The sequence below is a fragment of the Ambystoma mexicanum genome, chromosome 1q (assembly GCF_040938575.1).
Source record: "Ambystoma mexicanum isolate Mex_15411 chromosome 1q, UKY_AmexF1_1, whole genome shotgun sequence".
Lineage (NCBI taxonomy): Eukaryota > Metazoa > Chordata > Amphibia > Caudata > Ambystomatidae > Ambystoma > Ambystoma mexicanum.
Window position 1 is genome coordinate 984,207,970 of NC_090922.1, and position 21,994 is coordinate 984,229,963.

A 21,994-nucleotide genomic window follows, 5' to 3' on the forward strand; every position below is an offset into this window, starting at 1 on the left:
TGGAGAAGCTCATTGCAGAGATGTTATCTGTCAAGGGGCTGTCAAAAGTGGTTCACAATAGAATGGGCCCACAGGGTTCCCGGTAGGAGACCTCTGGTGGGAGCCCCACTTAGGGCTATAATTGCAAAATTCCTCAACTATCAAGATAGGGATGCAGTGCTTCAACACGCCAGACGGCGATCAGCATGCATGGTCGGGGGCTCTAAGGTCCTCATGTTCCCTGAGTTCACGCAGGAAGTTCAACGGCAATGGAAGTCCTACAAGGCAGTCAAGAGAGGGCCGAGGGAACTGCAACTCAAGTACATGATGTTTTACCTGCCCAAGTTCAAGACAAGTCCTTCAACTTCAACCGACCTGGGGAGGTGTGGGACTGGATTGAGACACAGGGTCATGCCCGGAGAGAACGCAGGCAAGGAAGTGACAATCAGCGAACCAGAGGAAAGGGGAGCGCCCAACCATCTTCAGCGGCGGCTACCAGGATGGCACCCAACACGCAGGGTACTGGTGAATCACGACAGCACCTTGACACTAGCCAACATTGGACCGGATCTCAGCCCAGGAGTCACACAGGGCACTGAACAGCATGCATTGGCAGGTGGCTGAGGAGAGCTGGTCTGCGTTAGGTTGTGGGTGGGACCCTGGGCTCTTTCAAGGAAAGGGGTGGAAGAGAAGACAAGTGTTGGTGGGTTGCGGCTCTCCCAGAGCCGTCTCTAAACCAGGACTGGCTGTGCAGGAGCATGGATGCTGGGAATGCGGTAGGGGGAGAGGTGGTGGTTTTTAGAATGGGGGTATGCGTGGGGGGGGATCTAGTCGAGCCAAGAGGAAGAGAGGGGCTTTACTCTGGTCTTCTCTTGGGGCTGGAATGTTTCCCATTGGGAGTGTTCATTGCTTTGCTATGTTGTGCTGTCTGTTTGGCAGCGTTCGTTTATTGGGTTTAAGGTGACTGGGGTTGGGGGAGGGGTGACAGATGCTTCTTAGGATAGAACGTGTGGGGTGGGAAGAAAGCAGGGCATACTGGACTACGGGAGGTTGGGGTTGGGAAAACGGGAGCACAGGACATCTGGAAACGGGCAAGAGGGAGGGACAGAAACTGGCCCTCTTCTCATCATGGGAGGTTCTCAAGGTGGGGAAGGGGCATGTACATTACCTAATGAGGGTACAAAAGTGAAGTGCATGTCCTGGAATGTTAACGGACTGGGGGACAAGATCAAAAATGTTTACATTTTTTCTATTTTTGCAGCACCAGGGCTCCGACCGAGACGCATCTTCAGGATAATGACTGTCAATTCCTGTGGAGAAATCTGTACTATAAAGTGTTCTATGCAGGTTTCGCGAGCAGCTCCAGAGGGGGTAGCCATTTTAATTTAAAAGATGGTTGAATGGGTTCAAGTTGGATGTACTGAAAGCCATAGTGCGAGGGGAGTTGGGGGACACACAGAGAGTTTATTAGTAATTGTACCGTTTATAATGTATGTGGAAAATCAATAAAAATGTTTGATTTGAAAAATAAAAGATGGTCGAGTGGGATACTAAGCGAATTGTGGCAGATTACCAGGGTTGCTATTTGTGAGTAGTTGGGAAGATGGGCCAAGAGCGTGTTACCCTTGTTACCCCTCCTCCAGTTAAGATGAGTTAATGAGGAAGGTGGGAGATGTGATCCTGGAAGTGGAATCTGAGGTGTTGCTAGTGGGGGAGGGGGCTTTAACGGAACAATGTATAATGAAGAAGATCGACACACCAGGGATGCCGCTCAGCATGCTCGGGTAAAAAAGCTACAGGACTGTGCTGGGGCGCTGGGCTTGAGGGATGTGTGGTGAGACAAAGATCAGGCAAGAAGGAGTTTTGAGTTTCATTTAGGGGGACACAGCTTACTATCACACATTGATTATTTTGTCACCACTGGTGATAGTGTGCATAGGGTGAATGGTGAATATCTTCCATGGGGACTCTCGTATCACTCTCCCTTGGTAGTGGAATGGCGGCTGGGTAGGGAAAGACTGGGGTGTGGCAGTTAAAGACGTATCAATTGTCTCCTGACATGGGGGATGCTTTAGGGGGGGCCACGTAAAACTATTTCAAGAATAATGAGGGGTCAGCGAATAGTGCTGTGGCCATATGGGAAGCTTACAAGGTGGTCATAAGAGGAACGCCCATGATGGAGGCTAGAAAAATGACAAGGGAGGAAATAAGAGAACACGTCGAAGTACAAGGTGAGGCAGTTCGAGGAGAAATGCAAAGAGAATGAATCTGCTGGGTTACCCAGGGAATTACACAGGGCTCAGGATAAGGTTAGGACACTGGCTCTCGAAAAGGCACAACACTCAAGTTGTCGGAGTAGAGGTTGGATATATGAACAAGGGGATAACAGTGGCAGGATGCTTCTATGGATAGCTAGGCCTAGGCAGAAGGAACAAGACAGATGGATAGCAGCCATTAGGGACGAACAGGGGGACTTAAGGGTTAAAGACCAGGAGATCACAGATATTTTTGCGACATTCTACGCCAAATTATATGCAGAATTACTGGCTCGAGAGATGGCGACTTATTTGGAGGCTACTCCGTTGCGGAGTGTCACATCGGCACAGAGATGCCATTAGAAGAGGCTTGGATGCTGACGGATATAGAGCGGGGCATAGTGCAGTTGCAGACTGGAAATACCTCTGGCCCTAATGGTCTCCCTATTTAGCTTTGGAATACACTGGGGGCTAGAGAGAGTCATCATATACTTGACATGTTGCAAGAGAGTAGAACAATGGGCAGGCTACCCCCAGACCTGTGAGTATCCATGATCATGTTTATTAACAAATAGGGGAGTGACAAAGAATTGTGCTAGTCGTATACACCAATTTCTCTTCTTAATGGGGAGATCAAATTATTCGCCAAAGCATTGGCCTCCCCATCTTATCCATCAAGACCAGAATAGTTTCACCCTGGCAGATCGAAGTGCCTTAACCTGAGGAGGCGGTTTAGTGTGATTACTTCAGCCGACCAGCGACGGCAACAAGGAGAGGCGATCCTGTTGTTGGACTCCTACAAGGCTTTTGACTCGGTGGAGTGTTCGTTCGTAGGGGGCGGTTTTAGCTAGGATGAGGTTCAGCCAGACATTCATTGCCTGAATACAGTTGCTGAATAATTCCCGATGGCAAGGGGTTAGGGTGAATGGCTGGCTTTCGGGCTCCTTTTTCCCTGCAACAGGGTATGAGGCAGGGTTGCTCCCTTTCCCCTTCTTGTTTACATTGTTAATTGAGCCTCTCGCGGAAGCAGTGAGATACGATGGGGTGGTTGAGGGATATAGGAGGACCAGATGGCTATGTGTATAAGATCTCCCTCTTTGCAGACAACGTACTTCTATATGTGAGCGAATGGTACCGTGGGTAGGGAACTATTACGAATATATGGCACTTTCAGTGGGCTACGGATCAACTGGGGAAGTCAAAACACTTTATTCTCTAGGGAGATTAAGAAGTACATGCATTGGTGGGGCAGCTCACACCTACCAGGCATCCATTTAGGTATCTGGTAGTCATGGTCACAGTGTCTTGTGAGGAGTTCTTTCGCTTGAACTGGGATCCGTAGGCTAATCCTCCACTGTCCCATCTGAGCAGGGTGGCCCTGTTTAAGATGATACTATTCCTGAAATATCTTTATATCCTTCAGGCCTTGCCATATAAGATACCTACAGGAGAGTTTGACATAGTGAATAAGGGCTTGAGACGTATGCTTTGAGGATTGGGTACCCCAAGCATAGCCCTGAATACACTAAGGAATTCAGTCTGGCAAGGGGAACTGAACCTTCCAGATCTACAGAAATACTTCTGAGCCATCCAGCTGGTGGCAGAAAACAAATGGTTATTCCTTGATGATTGGGATCCAGCCGCGGATAGGGAGAGAAGGGCAAGGGGAGGGTGGGCTTTTAACCAGATTCTTAAAAGAAGGGAGTGGGGATGTTATCCTGAGGAGTTCCCTCAGCCAGGCATATTGGTAACCAAGGTGTGACAGACCTTAATGAGCAAGACAACAGATGGAAACCAACTGGCCCTGGACCAACATCTATGGGGGAACAGACTGATCCCAGAGTTGAAGGAAGTACAGGGTAGGTGTGGGTGGGCAGAAAGAGGGGCACATGTGGTTGGGGACTTGGCACATTTGGGGGGTATAAGGTATTTTGTGGATCTGAGAATAACACATGGAATAACACCCAATATGTTTTACCAATATATGCAACTTCGGCATGCTCTTAGAGCTCGGCTGAGGACAGAACCTGAAGTCCCTCAGGACTCACTGTTGTTGAGGCTTGCAGCAGTCAATAAACTGGAGGGTGGACCGATCTCCACAGTAAATAGATGGGTACCTGCCTCTCTGCAAGCTACAGCGGTACACAGAAACTCACCACATTGAAGGACCCCTGCATTTGTGTGCCAACAACCCCCATGTTTGGAAGGTCGAGAAAATAACTCATCTTGTCCCTGAGCCTCTTGTTTTTCACTGTTGAACTGCTCGGAACTGTGTTTCAAGAAGTGTTAGGCAAGATTGTATGCAGTAACCATGTGGGAGACTACACCAGTCTTGTCCTCTTGGTATTAAGTAACCCACCTATTGTTATATGTCTGTACTACACAAGTGAGTACAGTGTCTGAGCAGCCAGACTTATCTCAAGTGGGGTAAATGTGAGCTGTAGAGCTGTAGCATCGAAATCCACACATACAAGTATCCAAAAACTTACACGCAAGGTTTTCTAGTCAAATAATGATTTAACAGTCCGTTTTAAATAAGCATTCTTTAAAAAAGGCAGTGTGCAACAACAAAAATACACTTCATAACACGTTCTCAGAATCTAGATAAGCAAGTAGATACTTGTTAGAGATGCTTCATACACACTTCCTACACCCTGAGGTGACTTTGATTACTAGGACAGTATTGGCATTTATATATCACTTTTTGCACTTAGTAGAGTTCTGAGGTTGTAGAAAAGGAAAAGGTTAGGGAAGGAAAACGGTTAACAGGTTCTCAGAGTACGTGAGCACTTTCCAATCTCCCAATGAAGTCTAGATAGAATATTTCCCAGCAATATTAGTTAAACCCATGTATCGCCTACGAGGGAAAAGTTACAATCAAAGTCAATGGGTCAGAGGAGACTGCAGGGAGCCAGGACAGCAAAAGTCAATTTGAACAATGTCTATGGAGCTGAGGCACTTCTTACATAGCACAAAATGTCTTGCACAAAGTTAGAGAGTTGTATAAAATCACTGTTGGGCCACAAGCTGTTAGGCTTGTGAAAGGCAGAGCCGAAATAAACTCTGCAAAAACGCAGCGACTACAAGGCTCAAGTGAAATAATGCAAGCTACAGACACAAGAGGGAAGTACCCCTTAGTCAACACAGTACCTTAGGTTAGAAGAAGAGGATCCAGCTGGCTTTTGTTCTGGTTGCAGTCTTGCAGAGCCTGGGTTCCTGGCCTCAGTTGTGTGGACAGGTAGGATGCCTGGAGGACTCCTGCACTGCAGTTTGAAGGTCGGCGCTAGCTACGGGCTCTTTTCAGCAGCACTTTGCGGTTTCAGCTACCACTTGATGGACTTTCTTCGCTCCTTGAGTACAGCACTCTGGTGAGGTGACTCGAGCTTGGGTTGTCCTGCTTCAGGAGGGTCCTCAGGATCTTCCTGGAGCTTCGGTCCAGCTTAAACAGGATGCACTCGACTACGGATTTCTCAACCCCTGGCACTCGGTTCCAGCAGCAGCAAAGAAGTACAGCTAGTTGGGAAGGTCTTCCAGCAAAGTTCATCTTGGGTTAGTTGGTCCCACCAACCCAAGGGAAGAAGTCGACCTTTCCGCAGCTTCTCTAGTCAATTCGAAAAGCAGTTTCAGCACAGCAGCAAGGCTTCACCGGTCAGTTCAACGATCCAGGAGGATGCAGCCCGCTTCTCTTCACGATTCCTTCGTCGGATTTCGTCCAGTGGTCGACTCTGCCTTCAGTCCAAGAAACCTCACCTTTTATGAAGGTTTCTCCCATTCATGCACAACCTAGCTGTCAACCACACAGCAGGGTGGCTGTCCTGCAAGAACAGCCAGCCAATCAGCACTGGGTGCATTCATGTAACCAAGAAGAATAAGGACAGGGAGTTTCAGGCACCTCCCTCACTTCCTGCCCTGCCAGACACACTGGAGCCAGAGGTGGGTTTCAGTACTGAAGCCTGACAAAGGCAAAACGAACAAAAGGGTTAAACCTGGTTTGGCGCGCAAAGTAAAACAAAAGAAAGACCTCACCAACAAGAAATGGTGAAAAAAGAAGACCAGGGTCATTTTGACACAATGGTCACCCAAGGGTGCTACACTGCAGCCGAGGGTTCAGCCTGCGGTAGAAACGCACAATGGTAGGAAAATTAAACCACTGCTAACAGCCATTAAAAGTAGTGAGGGTAGCATAACATTTTTTACATGAGTAAGTAGGAAACCCACCGGTACTCCACATAAGATGGCGTGGGCTGGACCTACAAAGGAAAAAGGTAAGTAGTCAATTTTACTTTACTACTCTTGGGAACAGTAGTTCACCCAAGAGAAGGTATTTAAACGTTAAGAGAAATCCAAAGGATTTCTCTGTGACACTGCACTGAAGGTGCTGTGTGTCAACATACAAAAAGTAGATGCCTATGGAGTTTGTCAGAATCCATAAAAACAAAGGAAACGCAGAATCCAAATCACATCAAAATACACGAAGTAGTGAGAAAAAGGTCTCACTCACTCCAAGACAAAAATGAAAAGTCCTAAAGTACAGCAAAAGAACTGGGGGTCTCTAAGGTTGAAGGTATTTAGCACAGAAATAAGAATTCTCCCTAACAAGAACCGTTCGACACATTTGAAAGACCAGGACCCTCCGTTGATGCCTTTTGAACTCTTCCAATTTTTAAATAACTCGCACAGTGCCAAGAAATCTGGTTTGGTGTTGCCAGACCACCAAGAACTTCGAAAAGGAACTACTGACTGCTAACTTCCCCTAACTTCCCCGAGAGACTGGTTAGATCCATTTTATCCCTTTTGCACCCAATAACATATCTTTTTAAATAACATTGTGGTTATTACTTGTCTTACACCCGTTCTCAAAGTGCTGCATCTTGCTAGCTTTGCTGTGTTCATTCTACAGGTGTGTTTTTATCATGGTGTTTTCTAGTTGTATTAATGTATTCATCTATAGGGCATTTATAATGCACCTACACAGCCAAATAGTGTTTCAAGGCACATCAAGACAAGGAAGGGGGAGGTACAGGGGAGAAAACAAAAACAATAACATTCCTACTAGGTCATGAGACATTCGGATCATGCAAGTGCCATAACATGAATGCAGGGAAAGGGGGAGAAGAGGAGGTGAAGGTGGGGGGGAACAGGGAAGACAAGCAAAAGCATTTGTACTAGGTTGTGACTCAATTCGGAGAGTGCAAGTGCTAACAGAAAGAGGGTATGGGGAGGAGGGGAAGTTTAGGATGGGATGAACAGGGAAGAAGACAAACAATAGTGTTCCTACTAGGTTGTGAGTCAATTCGAAGCATGCAAATGCAGCACAGTTATTTAATTCTCTGCGTGGTGTGTTTGATTAAAGTAAAACTTTTTTTCAAAGAACCTTGATTGGACATTGCTTTATGTGGACTGTTATACTTTGCTGTTTGGGTTGCTACTGAACCACATTCATACCCCTCTTGAGGGTAAAGCCTTACCTCGGACCACGATACCACAAAATGTGAAGGAGGTACAGCTTTTCACTGTGTCTGTTTTACCTTTATGATTGTGTTGGCTCTTGGTTTGTAGAAGTGTGAGGGCTTAGAAGGCGCTTAAGCCTCTACTCATCCTTGTACTCCTGCAGGGCATAAATCAATTTGTCACAGGTGGTCTTCTAGCGGCCAACGCCACCACCAAATTTGGAGAGTTTATTCCACTTGGACACACAGCCTTTTCCCTTGGCATATATTTCTTTTTAAATGTATGTGGGGTTGGTAAGGCTGAAGCTGGATTTTTAAATCTTTTAAACCCTTTCACTCACCGATTGGGTACTATAGTCATTGCTGAGACACATTTATTTTGCTCCTTTTCTAGCACAAATAGGTACCCTACTTTAACTTCCTGCTTCATAAACTATCCAAATCTCACAGTTAGCCTTTGTATTAAAGTGATATAGGGTACTGTGAGAAACCAGAGGTGTCTCACCCACTAGTCCCTGGGGATCTTTCAACCAGTTGGCCAGGACACTGCCATTGCTTTTGGATCCAGTTCCTGGGGATGAACCAGTGCGGGAGGATCACCTGGGTGAGGGGTGTTTGGGGAGGCGGAGTGGGACACTGGATATTGAGATGCGGTATCCCCTTTCCTGTAACACCTTTACCCCATCCGACCAGGTAGGATATTTAGAAACTCTCCCCCGCCCCTGTTTTACAACACAGTTTCTCACGGACAGCCCGCTATGAGAGAAAACAGACTAACACCCAAGCCTTATACCCGACATGTCCCAATACAATGCTCAGGCGAGGTCAGGCAATTACTGACCATCACACACACCTGACTTCCATTAAGCTTCCCCACATGGATAAAAAGACAGAGCACACTCTGAGCAAGGCAAAACACACGAGCAAACAGCAGTTTCGAGATGGCAGCTGAATGAGAGAGGAAAGACGGCAAAACAGAAGGGGATCGCAAGGAGGGAAGTTCCCTTGACCTTTTCAACAAGGAACCATTACTTTCCAAAGACCTTGAGAATAGAAAGCGTAAGACCAGGAAACCAGGCAGAAGAATCCTGCATTGTGTGTCTGAGATACCCGTGGCCATCCAGCGTCAATAATCAATGCGGCGAGAAGCAGCAGCCGCCGTGGTACCATCCTTGGCTCCAAGAACAAAGCAGCGTTAATGGAATCAATACAGCCAGTGAGTTGGGGAGACCGATACAAGACCAAACTGTGTTGAAAGCAAGGTTGCAAGCAGCAACATTGTATTATGAGTGCTGGAACGAACATTGTTAAATGACGTGTGATAATATACGCAAGTAATGTTGAACTACTGATGAGTGATTGAACTTTAAAAGCAAGATACAATACCTTTGACAGAGGGGTCTGGCACTGCATGGGTGCTCAATCGAAGGTCTCTGTAAGCTATCCAGCTAGGAGATGACAAAAGTGAACTGAGCAAAAGGTTATATCAAGAAGAGAATGAGTAATTGTGAATCGAAGTGATCCTGCAACGGCTCAAGCAAAATCATGCACAGTCAAAAAGTCAAAAGTCTTTGACTTTGATGAAGTAGAGAAATTTGGTCCGAGCCCGGTGGAGGGAGACCAATTGAAGGTTTTGTGTCACAGTGGCTCTGAGCCTGACAGAGGGGAACCTGGGGTGAACAGTAAATCACCAGAGTAGTTATATATGTAAAATCCTAAGAAGAAAAGAACGCTAATGTTTGTTGTGTTGCATCAGGCCCTCTGAAATAAGAGACTTTGAATGGCAAAGAGATTTTGGCACAGAAGGTCCTGATGTTGAGGTTTTTAACTGCATCCTTGTGCTAGAGAAGCCAGAGAGTGTGCTAAGCTCGAGTGTGCCACCTTGTCCCGTGCTGAATACGTGGGGAAGGGAAGCCAACGGCTTGAATATCCTAACATATCATTTCTTGAACACTTCTTTTTCATAACATTGTTTCCCACACTATTTGTATTTAGAACTAAGGATTGGCAATAGGTTTATTAGTATAGGGCCTTTTATTTTGACAGACTCGACTAGGACTGTGTTAATATTATTTGATAGTTGAAACTTCATCCCATCTTTAGATTTAGGATTAGATAGGCATTTTGCAAACCCAACTAAAGTTCAGTAAACACCCTTGAACTGTGATCACGTGTGTCTGTCTTACTGTTTGATACCATGCCTTCCTTCCAGTACTGAGTCGTCAAATGGAGTAATGGGAACATTTTCTGGTATGACAATCCTAAGGAATCATCCATGTTAAGTGGGGCTGGCACTGAAGGACAAAGAGGTTGATTTTCCTCACTATACAAATCTTTAAGGTTCTTCCATTTTCATCATATTGTAGGACTACCTCTCCACTGTTTCTTCATCGTCTTCTATGTTTTCTTCTTACGCAAGAAGAAGAAAGTCCAGCTCCACAGCCGGCATAACTTGAACAGGACACGTTACGCATCGTACAGCACTGTCCCGTCCCACGCACTTGCGCAATCTGAATGACACCTGGCCTAGTAAAATCGCTGTCCGTCCTCCCTCTGTTCCTCTCCCTTGACTCGTCGCGCCTCGAAACACTTGTGTATAGGCGTGTTATAAATGCCATATCATCTCCTTGCCTCAAAACTGATACTGGGGCTTTCATAGAAGCAATGGTTTTCTAATTTGAAGAAGCTGTAAGATTCAATTTCTCTTCCTCATTACTTTCTGAGATAGTTTGTCCTCTCTTCTTGGGTTTGTCCTGCAGCTCCCTCTCGTATTTGTCCTGCAGCTCCCTCTCAATGTCCTTAAATTGTAGTCATCCTTTTTCCTCTGCTGCCATAAAATAGGCATTGAAGCACCCATAGGTGCTCTAGGTTTTAATTGCACCTTATGCTTCACCCACTGGAAAAAGCATTATCGACATCTTGGCTGCTGGCGAAATAACCAATCTTGGTATCTTAGGCGCCAAGATGGGAAGAACATGCTTTTTCCTGTCTATGTTGCTGTCATTATCTTTGACGTCACATTTTCGGATGTTGAGGGTTTTGGTGTAGAAACATCGGAAGCTCACGACTTAAGCACTGGCTTCAACGTGGAGTGTGACTATGACGGCAGATGTTGTATTGGGTGTGCAGATGATCACACCAAGTGTGAACTGCTAGTAATACTCAGGGCCAATCAACGCTGAACGTCAAACGCCGGTGATGAGGTGAACATAGTGCTAGCAATGAGACGGAAATCTTTTACCACAGTGTATTGGGGCATGATACGGAAAGCAGGTTTATGAGAAAGTTTTTTTGGCTCACGTTAGACTTATCCACAGGTTAGGCTTCTTTCTGGGTCTTTCAAATCCTCCTGCTCCGATTCCACACAACAGTCTCATTGCACATTTCTTCCTCATTCTTGAGGAGAATGACTGACAAACTAGGTAGTTGGGCACATTGTGGTAAAATATAAGCAGTAAGCTCAGTCGGTGTGAGGATCATCCTTAAAAACATTCCTCTGACCACATTTTGCAAATGGTTTGAACAAAATGACCTCTATCGTTAGGGCAGAATTACATTTTTGGGATTCTGCTGTCCCTTTTATTGGAACCCTAACTTTTTGCTTTTTCTCCTTGGGTTTTTAGGATCTTCGACCTCCTTTTGTGGTCAGAGCATTTCTACTAAGCCCTTCTGGACTTTGTGGACTGATGTGGGAAGGTGGTTACCTATAGAGTTGACTGGTCTGAATCTAGCTTAATGCTAATCAAACAGCAGGTCAAACAAGAGACTACAAAAACTGGCTGCTGGGTTGTGTAAAAAAAGAAATAACATACCTGGGTATTTTCATCCCATGATCAGTCGAAGAGCTCATGGCAGTCTAAATCTAGGATTCTGGACAAACCGAATGCTCTCTAAATGATCACATGTGTGTCTGCATAACCTTTCAGATCAGTGCCTTTCATCTCTATTTGTCAAAAATGGATTCATGAAAAATGTAATCTGGTATCCAAAAACAAAACCCCTTATCATCCTAGATAGAATTAACCTACCACTGTCTTATGTGGGCTTGGAGTCCCAGAGATTAAGGATTACCGCCAGGCATTTGTGCTGAATTACTGGAGGAGCTGGATACACCCGCGAAGGCTCCAATGTCAAAATGGGTAGGCAAGGAACATTTTGGTTATGGGAATCTTAACCTGTGCCAAGCTCTATTTGCATACACATGCCATCCCCCATCACCACTCTGCAAGAGACTAGTTCTTGACTCTGTAAGGCATTCAAGACTGACAATCAAGCAAGTGTGCAACATTATTTACCTACAGAAGAATGTAGCTCATGATGTAAATCTTTGGGACAACAATGCTCTTGATATCTTCATAGGAAATCGAATAGAGGCTAGAAGGTCATTGTATGGCATTGATACACTTGCATGTGTGTTAACAGCCATCTGAAGACATTCAGGAGTTCCAGCTCCCTCCAAAATAAGAGAGATCATAAGAACTGGATCTGCAACCAACATTTCTTAAATAAACATTCATCTTGAACCACAGAAGAAGCAACATTTCCTTCACTAAAACACTAAACAGTACAGTACATTGCATTACCTCAACCAAGACCTACAGATAGATCAAATAGCTATTTAATCTACCTGTGACCCTTTTTGAATATACAATGGTCGCCCGGGAACCAGAGCTTGAGGGGTCAGCATTAGAGACTGATTGGTGGTTCTACATGTGCAAAGTAAGTCCTAACCACTAGCTATTCTATATACAACAAAATAAACTGAGCAGAACATACAGGAATTCAGCAAAGCTTTATAGTTCTCATCTTCTCACAAATGATCAATGCAGGCAATCTAATACCTTCCTGTGCATGCTTTGGTCCTTCAACCACTTTTCCTGCCCTGACCCTTCATCAGTATCGTACATGTGAGAAATTATACCAGCTGAGGCAGCCTTACCACCTCATGAGTCTAGGGGTGAGAAATAAGATAAACTAAGGCAGGTTCCAAGAAACAATACTTTAAAACAGCCAAAGTAATCTCTTCTGCCATAAAGACATTACGTAGGTTGTGTGACACAAGTAGGGATTAAAGTTAGATAGCAGAGCATAAATAGTGTCCTATGTATAGCATAGCATAGAGGAGGATTCCAGGATAGCTAGAGAGGCGCTCACTACACTGGTAGGACAGATGGAAATGTAGACAGGGATCGATGCAGAATACACGGGCAGGGAACTCAACATATGGCAGAAGCACAAGGTGAATATAAAATGAATAGGAACACATATATGTCCTCAGCATGGATGCGAAAAGCACAGAAGCAGAGCCATTTTCTTAACACAGAGGCCGCAGCAGGCCTAGGAGTTATCCAATGCCTCAGACAAGATGCTGAATTCATAAAAACACATTTATTGTGGAAGCCTCAAGCTGCCCAGACAGAAGATTTGTGGCAAGCGCCAAGGTAAGATGCATGAAAGGGAGTAGGATATGTGCAGAACACAGGGGCAAGTTAACTGTTCCCAGGATGAGAAGCAGTAGACTCCAGAGCTAATCAAATTATAATAAGAGCACAAACATATATTTAAGAGCACAAACAGCCATTGATGTCCATGTGCATGAGATCAGTATGCCAACGGACTTCATCGTGGCTAGATGAAGCAAGTCATGGCTACAGTCTAACTTCTAAGGCACACATCCAACTCCAAAAACATTTCTGAAACAATTGAAGGAAAGGGTTGGCTACATAAGAGGAATATGAAAGGAAATGTAGATCTTGACTGTTATCTCTGCCTAGCTGTCTACTTGTTCTCCAAAACACTTGTCTTGGGGAAGAGGGTCTGGCAAATGGTGCCAATTAGAGATGGTGGCTTCCGCTCAAACTGGATGAAATATTTTGGACTGCTGATCCTTTGGCTTCTTTTTCTTCCTGCGTACAATTCAGGCTTGGAAAAATTACAACCTCTACAGGAATGTTGGCAAACCGAGATCTGTTTTGGAATCCCGTATTTGTCGAAGTCTGTGGACCTCCCACCCAATCCACTCTCTCAAACTATTTCTCTCAAAGGTAAAACGTAAAACGCTGCATTATCCCAGATGACCAAGTTTCCTTCAACCAACTAACATTACAATTAATCCATTAACATAAAGTGAATTGCCCCTTCATTTAAAACTTAAACGCTGAAAAGGGCTTACTGTCCTGGTCTCACGATACAAAGCTACCAACTTAAACTTGCATAATTTCTTAAAACATTAATAGCGTATGTGTTTGTCCAGCTAATGCTGCCACTCACCAAACAATGTAATAGATTCCCAGACTGTCCAAGAACCAGCCAGCGCTCTCTAGATTTACATGAAGTACATTTGAATTACCTTCTTTTTCTCAAAATACACTTAGAAAGTGCTTTTCATATTCAGGGAATTCTATGTAAAGAGTCCATTGCTTTGGAGGCCCTGCAAAGCAATGGACCCTTTAAATAGAATTCCCTGAATATGCTATGATGGAAATCAGAAATGCCTACAGCTTTGATGCAAAACTCTGTAGGCAATTTTTATTTCCATTATGGCATATACATGGATTAACTGTGCTGCTCCTCTAGCCACAGGTTTTTTTAAACTCACAAACTATTTCACTGGAGTTTTTTGGCCTGTGAGAGACATTTACTAACAGGCCAACCAACTCCAGTGCAACATTTTGTGTGTTTATAAAACCTGTGGATAGTGGAGCATCACAGTCAATCTAACTTAAACATCTAATCTCTTTCAGCAAAGGGAAGGGGCACACACCTGATTCCAACAACTATTCTAAACGCATTGAAGCAAAGGATTGACAAGATTAGGGGCATATGATAGGAAATGTACACTTTAGGGACACTTACCAGCTCTTGACTGTTCTCTCTACCCAGCTATCTGCTCTCTCCTGCTGGAGGCTCAGAATGTAACCAACTAAATGTGCCTATAACCTACTTGAAGCCAATATATTTAATCATAAAGGACTCACAGCTCATGACATCATGTGCCAACAAACAATAAGGTTGATGCCCCACCACCTATTATGAAACCTGCCTATGGGCATAGCTGTGTGTAGCAGGTGGTGGGGACAAGCACAGGGGTATATGAATAAGAAAGCAGATACAGAAGCATATAATGTAGAGAGAACATACACATGTTTCTCCCAAACAGTCTTCTCAGGGGCCTCTGGCAAAGTGGGGCCAGCCAGAATTGGTTTCTCTGCTGAAGCTGGATGACAGTTTCCCTTTGGCTGTAAATTCTTTGTCTCCCTTTTCTTACTGTGTGTAATTAGTCTAGGATTGGACAAATGACAACCTCTACAGGAAAGTACAGGATCGTCTGTTTTGGCATACCAACTATGTCCAGGTGACTAGGTCCCCTTCGACCCAAACTGAACTCACATCCTAACTGACCCTTTCTCAACTTCATGCTCAAGAAAATTAGACACTTTGTAAAACTGCAAACTTTTGTCAGTTCTCAGCTAGATTCCTGCAAAACATGGGTTTCAACAAGGGCTTCCCACATCAACAACAACTGCTAAAAATTAAAGCTACCAGAATGATCTTCTCCCAAAATATCAGGAAACATTTTTCCCTGTGTTAAAGTCCTCTTCTGACAAATCATTGTAAAATAAAGCCACCACAAATCACTTTTATCCTCATACCCTTCCAACCTCCATGTCGGCATCACATCACAGGCACAGAGAGTGCTAGCCAGTGCTGCCAAATCAAGCAAACTGAGAAAAGGAGGACAAATTGGAATGCTGTATGACTTGAGTTCATACTGTAACTGTCCCATCCCAGATTTAAAATTGCCCTTCAAGCGTGTCTCTGCCCCAGGCCTTTAACTATTGGTGTACCCTGCATTTGCCCTTCTGTATAAACCCTTCCCAATCCTTGTGCTGAAACTGTGCCAATTGTGACTTGCATTACTCCTCCATATAAAACTACCTAACAGTGGAATGGTATCGGCCCATTGTGACCGTGTTGCTGTCAGACCTTAAGCAATCGTGCACCTCTTGTAAGTAAGCAGAACTAGGATGCCACTTACCTAATAGTGCCTGCACTTTCCTGGGTTGTTATTCTCATGTTATCTATGAATGTACATGCCTGAAACGCACACAAAGACACGAGACGTTGCACAAGGCCAAGTACAAAGGGATAGATAGGCCTCACAGCTTTGGGAATGATGAGTATTTTTTAATTGGAATTCGTGCAGACCATGGACTTCTCTCTCTCCCCCTACCCTATGTGTCTCCCAAATCTCGACGTCCCGTCAAAGTACCTAAGGTAAGTAAGTAACATGCCATTGTAATATAAGGTCAAATCTGCTCACACTCTGTCATTTTGAGAGCTGTTTGAATGCTATAATGGACGTTAATTTGTGTTTTGAACAAAGCTGTGTTATTCCACACACTGAGTACTTCATTGAGTTTTCTTTTGCTATTGCAGAAAACTGGTACCACCTTAACATTACAATGAACGGTCTGACTGGTGAATGCTTAACCATGTCTTGGCGGTATTCATGTGTGAAGATGAACCTGCCTGCACGTCACCACATATATCCATTATTTTCAATGACATTATTTCTTAAATCAGCAAAAGCAGATGGTCACTTGCTTACGATCATTACACCTCACAGTCTTAGTTCCACTAGCCTTCTCGCCACCTCACCTTGTCCCTCTCTATGCCATTCTCATGCCACTTTTTAGTTATACCTTTTGTTCTTTGATGTCTGCATAATCACTATCTATTTGAACAAAAGCAACTCTTACTTAGTGCACTTGTAGGTTAATTATTAATAGCATTTGATTATCTAAATAACAAAGCAATGGCTTAAATTGTTTAATTATTTTTGGTATTTTATCTAATTATGAAGAGTCCAAAAACTCACCATGCAAGCTTATTTGTGATCTCATTTTTCTCAATTTTTTCTCCAGATCTTCGGAGAGAATTCCAACCTTGCAGGAATCCAGAACAAACACAACACAGTGAATCTTGTCTTTGAGTGATGGAGACTTTATGTAACCAGCAGTAGTTGACTGAATTGAGGCTGATGGATTGAACTGTACAGAAAACAATAGGTTTAGTTTTTCTAGAACATATCATCATGTCCAACAAATGTGTTCCACAAGGTGTACCTACCAATTGTTTAACACTAAAAAACAGCATTATTTGAGCACTACTCAGACATTTTCATAATCCGGCCCTTACAGTTTCAGGAATGTTTTCATAATCAGCCCCTGTGCTACACCACCCACTGCTCAATTCCACATTTGATGAGCTACAAATGCTCAGTGATGAAACCCACCCTATGTCTCTAGATCTTTATACAGAGTTCATCATTGTGAATTACTTTCTTCTCCATGGCCGCACTGTAGAATGCATTCAATGCCCTGTGCAAGACAAGAACATATCCTTCCTTTTGGACAGATGTCATTGTGTTGGTCTTTTCCTCTTGCAATCCAAATCTCAAAGTTGTCATCTGCATGTCATCAACTTCAACATTTACACTTCAACACTGAATCTTTTGTTTGCCTTTACTTCCTACTTCTATGACTCGATGACACTTACCTCCCCATCAGGACAAACAAACCATAATCCCGCCTGTTACCTTGAATACATTTCAATAGTGGACTATTGGTCCAAGTTAAATTGTGGCAAAACAGATGTTCCCTTCACCAGTTTTAGCACTCAGCACTGGCAATTCTCCTTGTAGCCAACCAGTGCTGGACCTGGTCCCATTCCTTCCATTTTTTTTGTTTTTTTTTTGTTCATGTTAATATGTTTAATATCACATTCTCCCTTCTGAAGGTTCTAATTAGCATTACACACGCCAAAGCAGAAGCATATATAAGGTAACATATGATCACACCTATGAACAAAATTCCTTTGTGAGCAAAGAGCATGTTTCCATAACCATCAAGAAACTATATATAGGCCTTAATATTGATTCCAAACTAGAACACCAGATCATCACAGCAAGGAAGCCTAAATTGGAACTCCATTTACCGGACCATCAACTTGAAAGTGGCCTAATTAACACACTCTTCTGTTTTAGTCACGACTAAGGCAACAAAATCTACTTGGCTTTCCTCTCAGTTTTGCATTTATCATACTGAGTGGGTTTGGTATTCTCAGATGCATGACCAACCCCTACTGGGGTGAGAGACCGATGCTGCACCTCACCCAACGAGGATGAAACATGTCTGCAGTTGTTTCTGGTCTTGTGCAGAAGGCGAGCGTAATAACAGTTTTGGTAGACTTCCCTCTTTGAGGCGGGGACCAAGCTTGATTTGATATGGTTCTCCCCTTATGTAATGGAATAGTGGTAAAGATTAATTCTTAACTTCTAGGTTTTACCCTTCAAGTTTGCATTTGTCCCCCCACTTATTCTTCGGCTAAGTGCTGAATGTTCTCATTGTACCAGTAAAAAGTAGAATGACCCCTGTCTCCTGTTCGAGCTAAAAGAGATGAGCACATAACTCTGCCACTCAAGCTATTACTAGTCAGCAAACATGCTCTCTACACATAACCATGCACTGCATATCACAACTTCAAAACAAGCCAACTAGACCTAACCTCCTAGGTCCAGCATTCCAGGTCTGCCATATACCTTTGCCCATCCACCAGCAACATATATGTAACTCCTTGTTTCCAAAAATAAAACTGTTAAGGCTCATCATTAATGGTCCTTGCATCCAAATTCTGGAACCACTTCCCACATCAGATATGGGCAATTCCTGACCAATCGGCCCAAAGCTCTCAAAACCTTCAACCAACTATCCACCAGCTATTGGCTTGGCAGGAGGAAGACGACAAGCACTTCACTTCAAATATTTTAAATGTCACAAATAATGGTTTTAGTTTGAATGCTAAACTAAGTAATGCATTTGTTTTTCCACAGAAGCAAACACTAATGCTTATGTAAATGTGATTAACATTTTTATTTTGCATAAGTGTACGCAAATGAAAAAGAAAATGTGTCAAAAACAATGAACTATATAGAACATGATTGATCTAGTCACCATTCAGCATCCTAAGTTTATCATTGGATATTAGAAGTGTAAAAATCCTTCAGCTCATGATTCCTCGGCAGGTGCTGGTTACGCGTGCTGTTCAGTCAAAGGTGCTCTAACATGAGCCAGAACCTCCTGGCAGTCTTGTGGTAGCGACATAGATCCGAACTCTAATAACAGGAGCCAGGCGATCGTATTGAGTGACGTCGGGTTGTGGTGCAGTACTGCACCCTGTTTCCTAGAGAGCAGAGCCTGGTGTGGTTTCAACTTGAGTGGGGCAGCTTACGAGAGGGTTGAGGAGGTTGAGTAGCAGAATTGTTTTGACTACGGAGAGGCCACTAATATCAGTTTGCACCAGTATCATCTGAAAGCATTGATGACTCGTGCCACCAATCGGATTGGTAGGAACGCATACCAGAACTTCCCTAACCATGGAAACGTAAAGGCATCCCCCAAGCTCACTGGATGGGGAAACCTGCTGGCAAAGCTCTTGCACTGTTTATTGCCGTGGATTGCAAAAAGTCCAGCGTGCCTCAAGTCTGGAACTACAGGTGAAGTTGATCGTCGTGTAGCTCCCACTAGTGGCAAGAGTGCAACTCTCTGCTGAGAGAGTCCGCTGGGGTGTTGTGGACACCCGGTAGGTGGCGGGGAAGCAGAAACATGCAGTGTTGTAAAGCCCAGTACCAGAGGGTCTGAGCCTCCTTGGACAGCTGTGGGGACTGTAGAGGAGGCATGGTATCACAAGTAAGACACTGATACAATGGATATAATTTGTAAAACCTTTATTGAAAATGTTGGGATTGGAGAAACTCCTACTTTGCCATATAACTAAGATGGGAGTAGTCTCCACCATCAAACGATAAACAAAACAGTCCTAGTGGGGTCCGTCAAATCAAAATGGCCTATGCTAATAAAATCTCTTGTACAAAAAGTGTAAAAAAGGAGAAATGTATGCAAAGGAAAAAAAACAGTGTTCAAAAGAATAAATGTGGTTGAACCAGCTCTCCTCCCCACGTTAGACCTCACAGAGTAAGGCTGTCCATGTAGGCAAGATGACACCCTCTGGCTCGGTTTCCAACACTACAGTTTCAAACCATGGTTTGAGGCCCGACTAGCTGTCGACATTAAAGTCTCTTTTGTTGACTTTCAAAATTGTACTTCAACACAAAGTTCACAAAGGTCCCCCTCTGTCAGGCTCTGATCATTCACCACACAGTTCACGTAGGTCCCCCTCTATCGGGCTCAGACCTCTCACTTCAAAGTTCAACACAAACATGCAAGGGGGCTCCCTTCCCCAGGCTTATACTTCGGGTCCCCCTCAATCGGGCTCGGACCACTTTCGGATGGCGAAGACTTTCAAATAGTCATGGCTCTCTTTACAGAGCACTGCAGGACCACTTTGACTCATAGTTCACATTTATTCTTGTTTTCTGTACTTTTGCTGTTCATTCAATGTATTGCTTCAAATAAGGTACCTTTCCCAGAGACTTTCGAGTGGGCTACTTACTGTCGCCTGGCCACTCTGTTACTTAGTAACATTGATCTCACAGCTGTCTTTACTGTGTGCGTCTCTTTCTTGTTTTGCGATTTCCAATTCACGAGTCAAGGTTAGCACCGGAGGTTTGGCCTCGCCTCCCCAACTATGCCGTTCACCCGGGAGGTTTGCTGGCATCCTTGAAACATAATCCAGTCTTCACTTGTGGGATCTGGCCTTCTCCACATGTCTTTCACAGTCTGTCAGTGGCAGCAACTTCCAGTAGAGAACCCTTGGTGTTTTCGACCGGCTGTTCTCGTCCCTTGTCTGTTGCTCTGCTCGAGTAGGTGGGCCTTCGTCCTGGAGGTTCTGGTCGTTCCGCCTTGCTCAGATTGTGTCTTTAGGTGTAGCCTTTTATTTGTGCGAGGAGAGCTAATTGATATTAGTGTAAAGTGCCTGACCCGATTAACGGGACATCTCCAGTATGCTGTGAGGGAGTTTGTCTGGTTACTCTCAGTGACCCTCTTCCTCGTCACAGTTTGTGTGTAAAAAGGGTTCAGGGGTTGGAACTATGGAAAATCCTAAAGAATAGGATGAGGTGGATGAACGAAAAAGGGGGGAATGCTGTGTCTCACCATCGGCTGCCTCACCCCCCACTCTTCAAAGACCCCTCACCCAGGTGATCCTTCTGCACTGGTCCACCCCCAGGAACTGGATGCAAAAGCGATGGCTGTGTTCTGGCCTCCTGGATGACAAGACCCCAAGGATTAGCGGGTGAGACACCCTTTGGTTTCTCACAGAACCTCATCCGCAAAGGGAGACTGGGGCGCAAAAAAAGAAATCGGCCTCAGTTCCAGCAGTTTGATGTGCAGACCATAGACCCTTTGAGTGTAGGTCTTGACTGTAGGCTTCCCAGCCTTCTAGTGAAGTGTCCGCTGGCGGTGGCATGATGGGCGGGCAGCTGGAACGGAGCACCCTCTACCAGGTGGGCTTTGACTGACCACCAGCGAAGGCTGTGCCTGAACTCCTGTGTCAGAGTGATGCGATCATCCTGCCTGTACTAATTACTGCACATGCCTCATGTGCAGCATGCAATGAGTAATCAGAGGAATGCATGAGGACATCATGCCCAACAGCGACTTGTAACTGTGGACAGATGTCGTTGGAGTACTGAGATGATCCACTTTAGCAAGGAGTGCGGACACCCGCTCGTCTAATAGTCTTGCGATGCAGGCCACAGTGTCTAGCTTCGCTCCCATGTAGAGTGCTTGTCTTGCTGGTATTAAGCATGACTTTGGGAAATTGACCGAAAATCAGAGGCATTGCCGACAATGGATGGTGGATGCTGTGTTGTGTGCTGCTTTGGCTTAAAACGGGGCCCTTAACAGCCAGTCGTCTATGTATAATCAGACGTGGATGCCCATCTGACGCAGGTGAGCCACCACTGGAGCAAGGCATTTGGTAAAGACCTGAGGGGCTGAGCAAAGACCGAAAGGTAAAGCCTAGAATTGGTAGTGCACCCCAGCCACTATGAACCACAGGTAGCGGTGGTGTAGCGACAAATAGGGATGTGGAGTATGCGTTCTCGAGGTAGAGGGACGACAGGAAGTCTCCCTACTGTAGTTGAGACAGGACCTGTTGTAATGTCATCAAACAAAATGTTTGCACTTCAAGGAACTTCAAGGATACTGGATCTAAGTACCCTTAGCGGTCATCTAAGTACCCTTAGATCCAGTATGGGCTTCCAACCCCTTGATTTGTTGTGCAATGTATTTTTGCTTACCAGGAAATAACGTAAGTAGACTGCTGATGATTTTTCCGTCTTTGGAA

General features: G+C 44.6%; 1 protein-coding gene across 2 annotated transcripts in view; it reads right to left on the reverse strand.

The window, feature by feature from the left end:
• The window catches only part of LOC138539815 (interferon-induced protein 44-like), a 237,741-nt gene that overhangs the window by 97,084 nt on the left and 118,663 nt on the right, over positions 1–21,994 (reverse strand). For both annotated transcript variants that reach the window (XM_069641637.1, XM_069641636.1), the window contains one exon: positions 16,566–16,737. In XM_069641637.1, the coding sequence (XP_069497738.1) occupies positions 16,566–16,737 (172 nt within the window). The remainder of the gene's footprint in view (positions 1–16,565; positions 16,738–21,994) is intronic.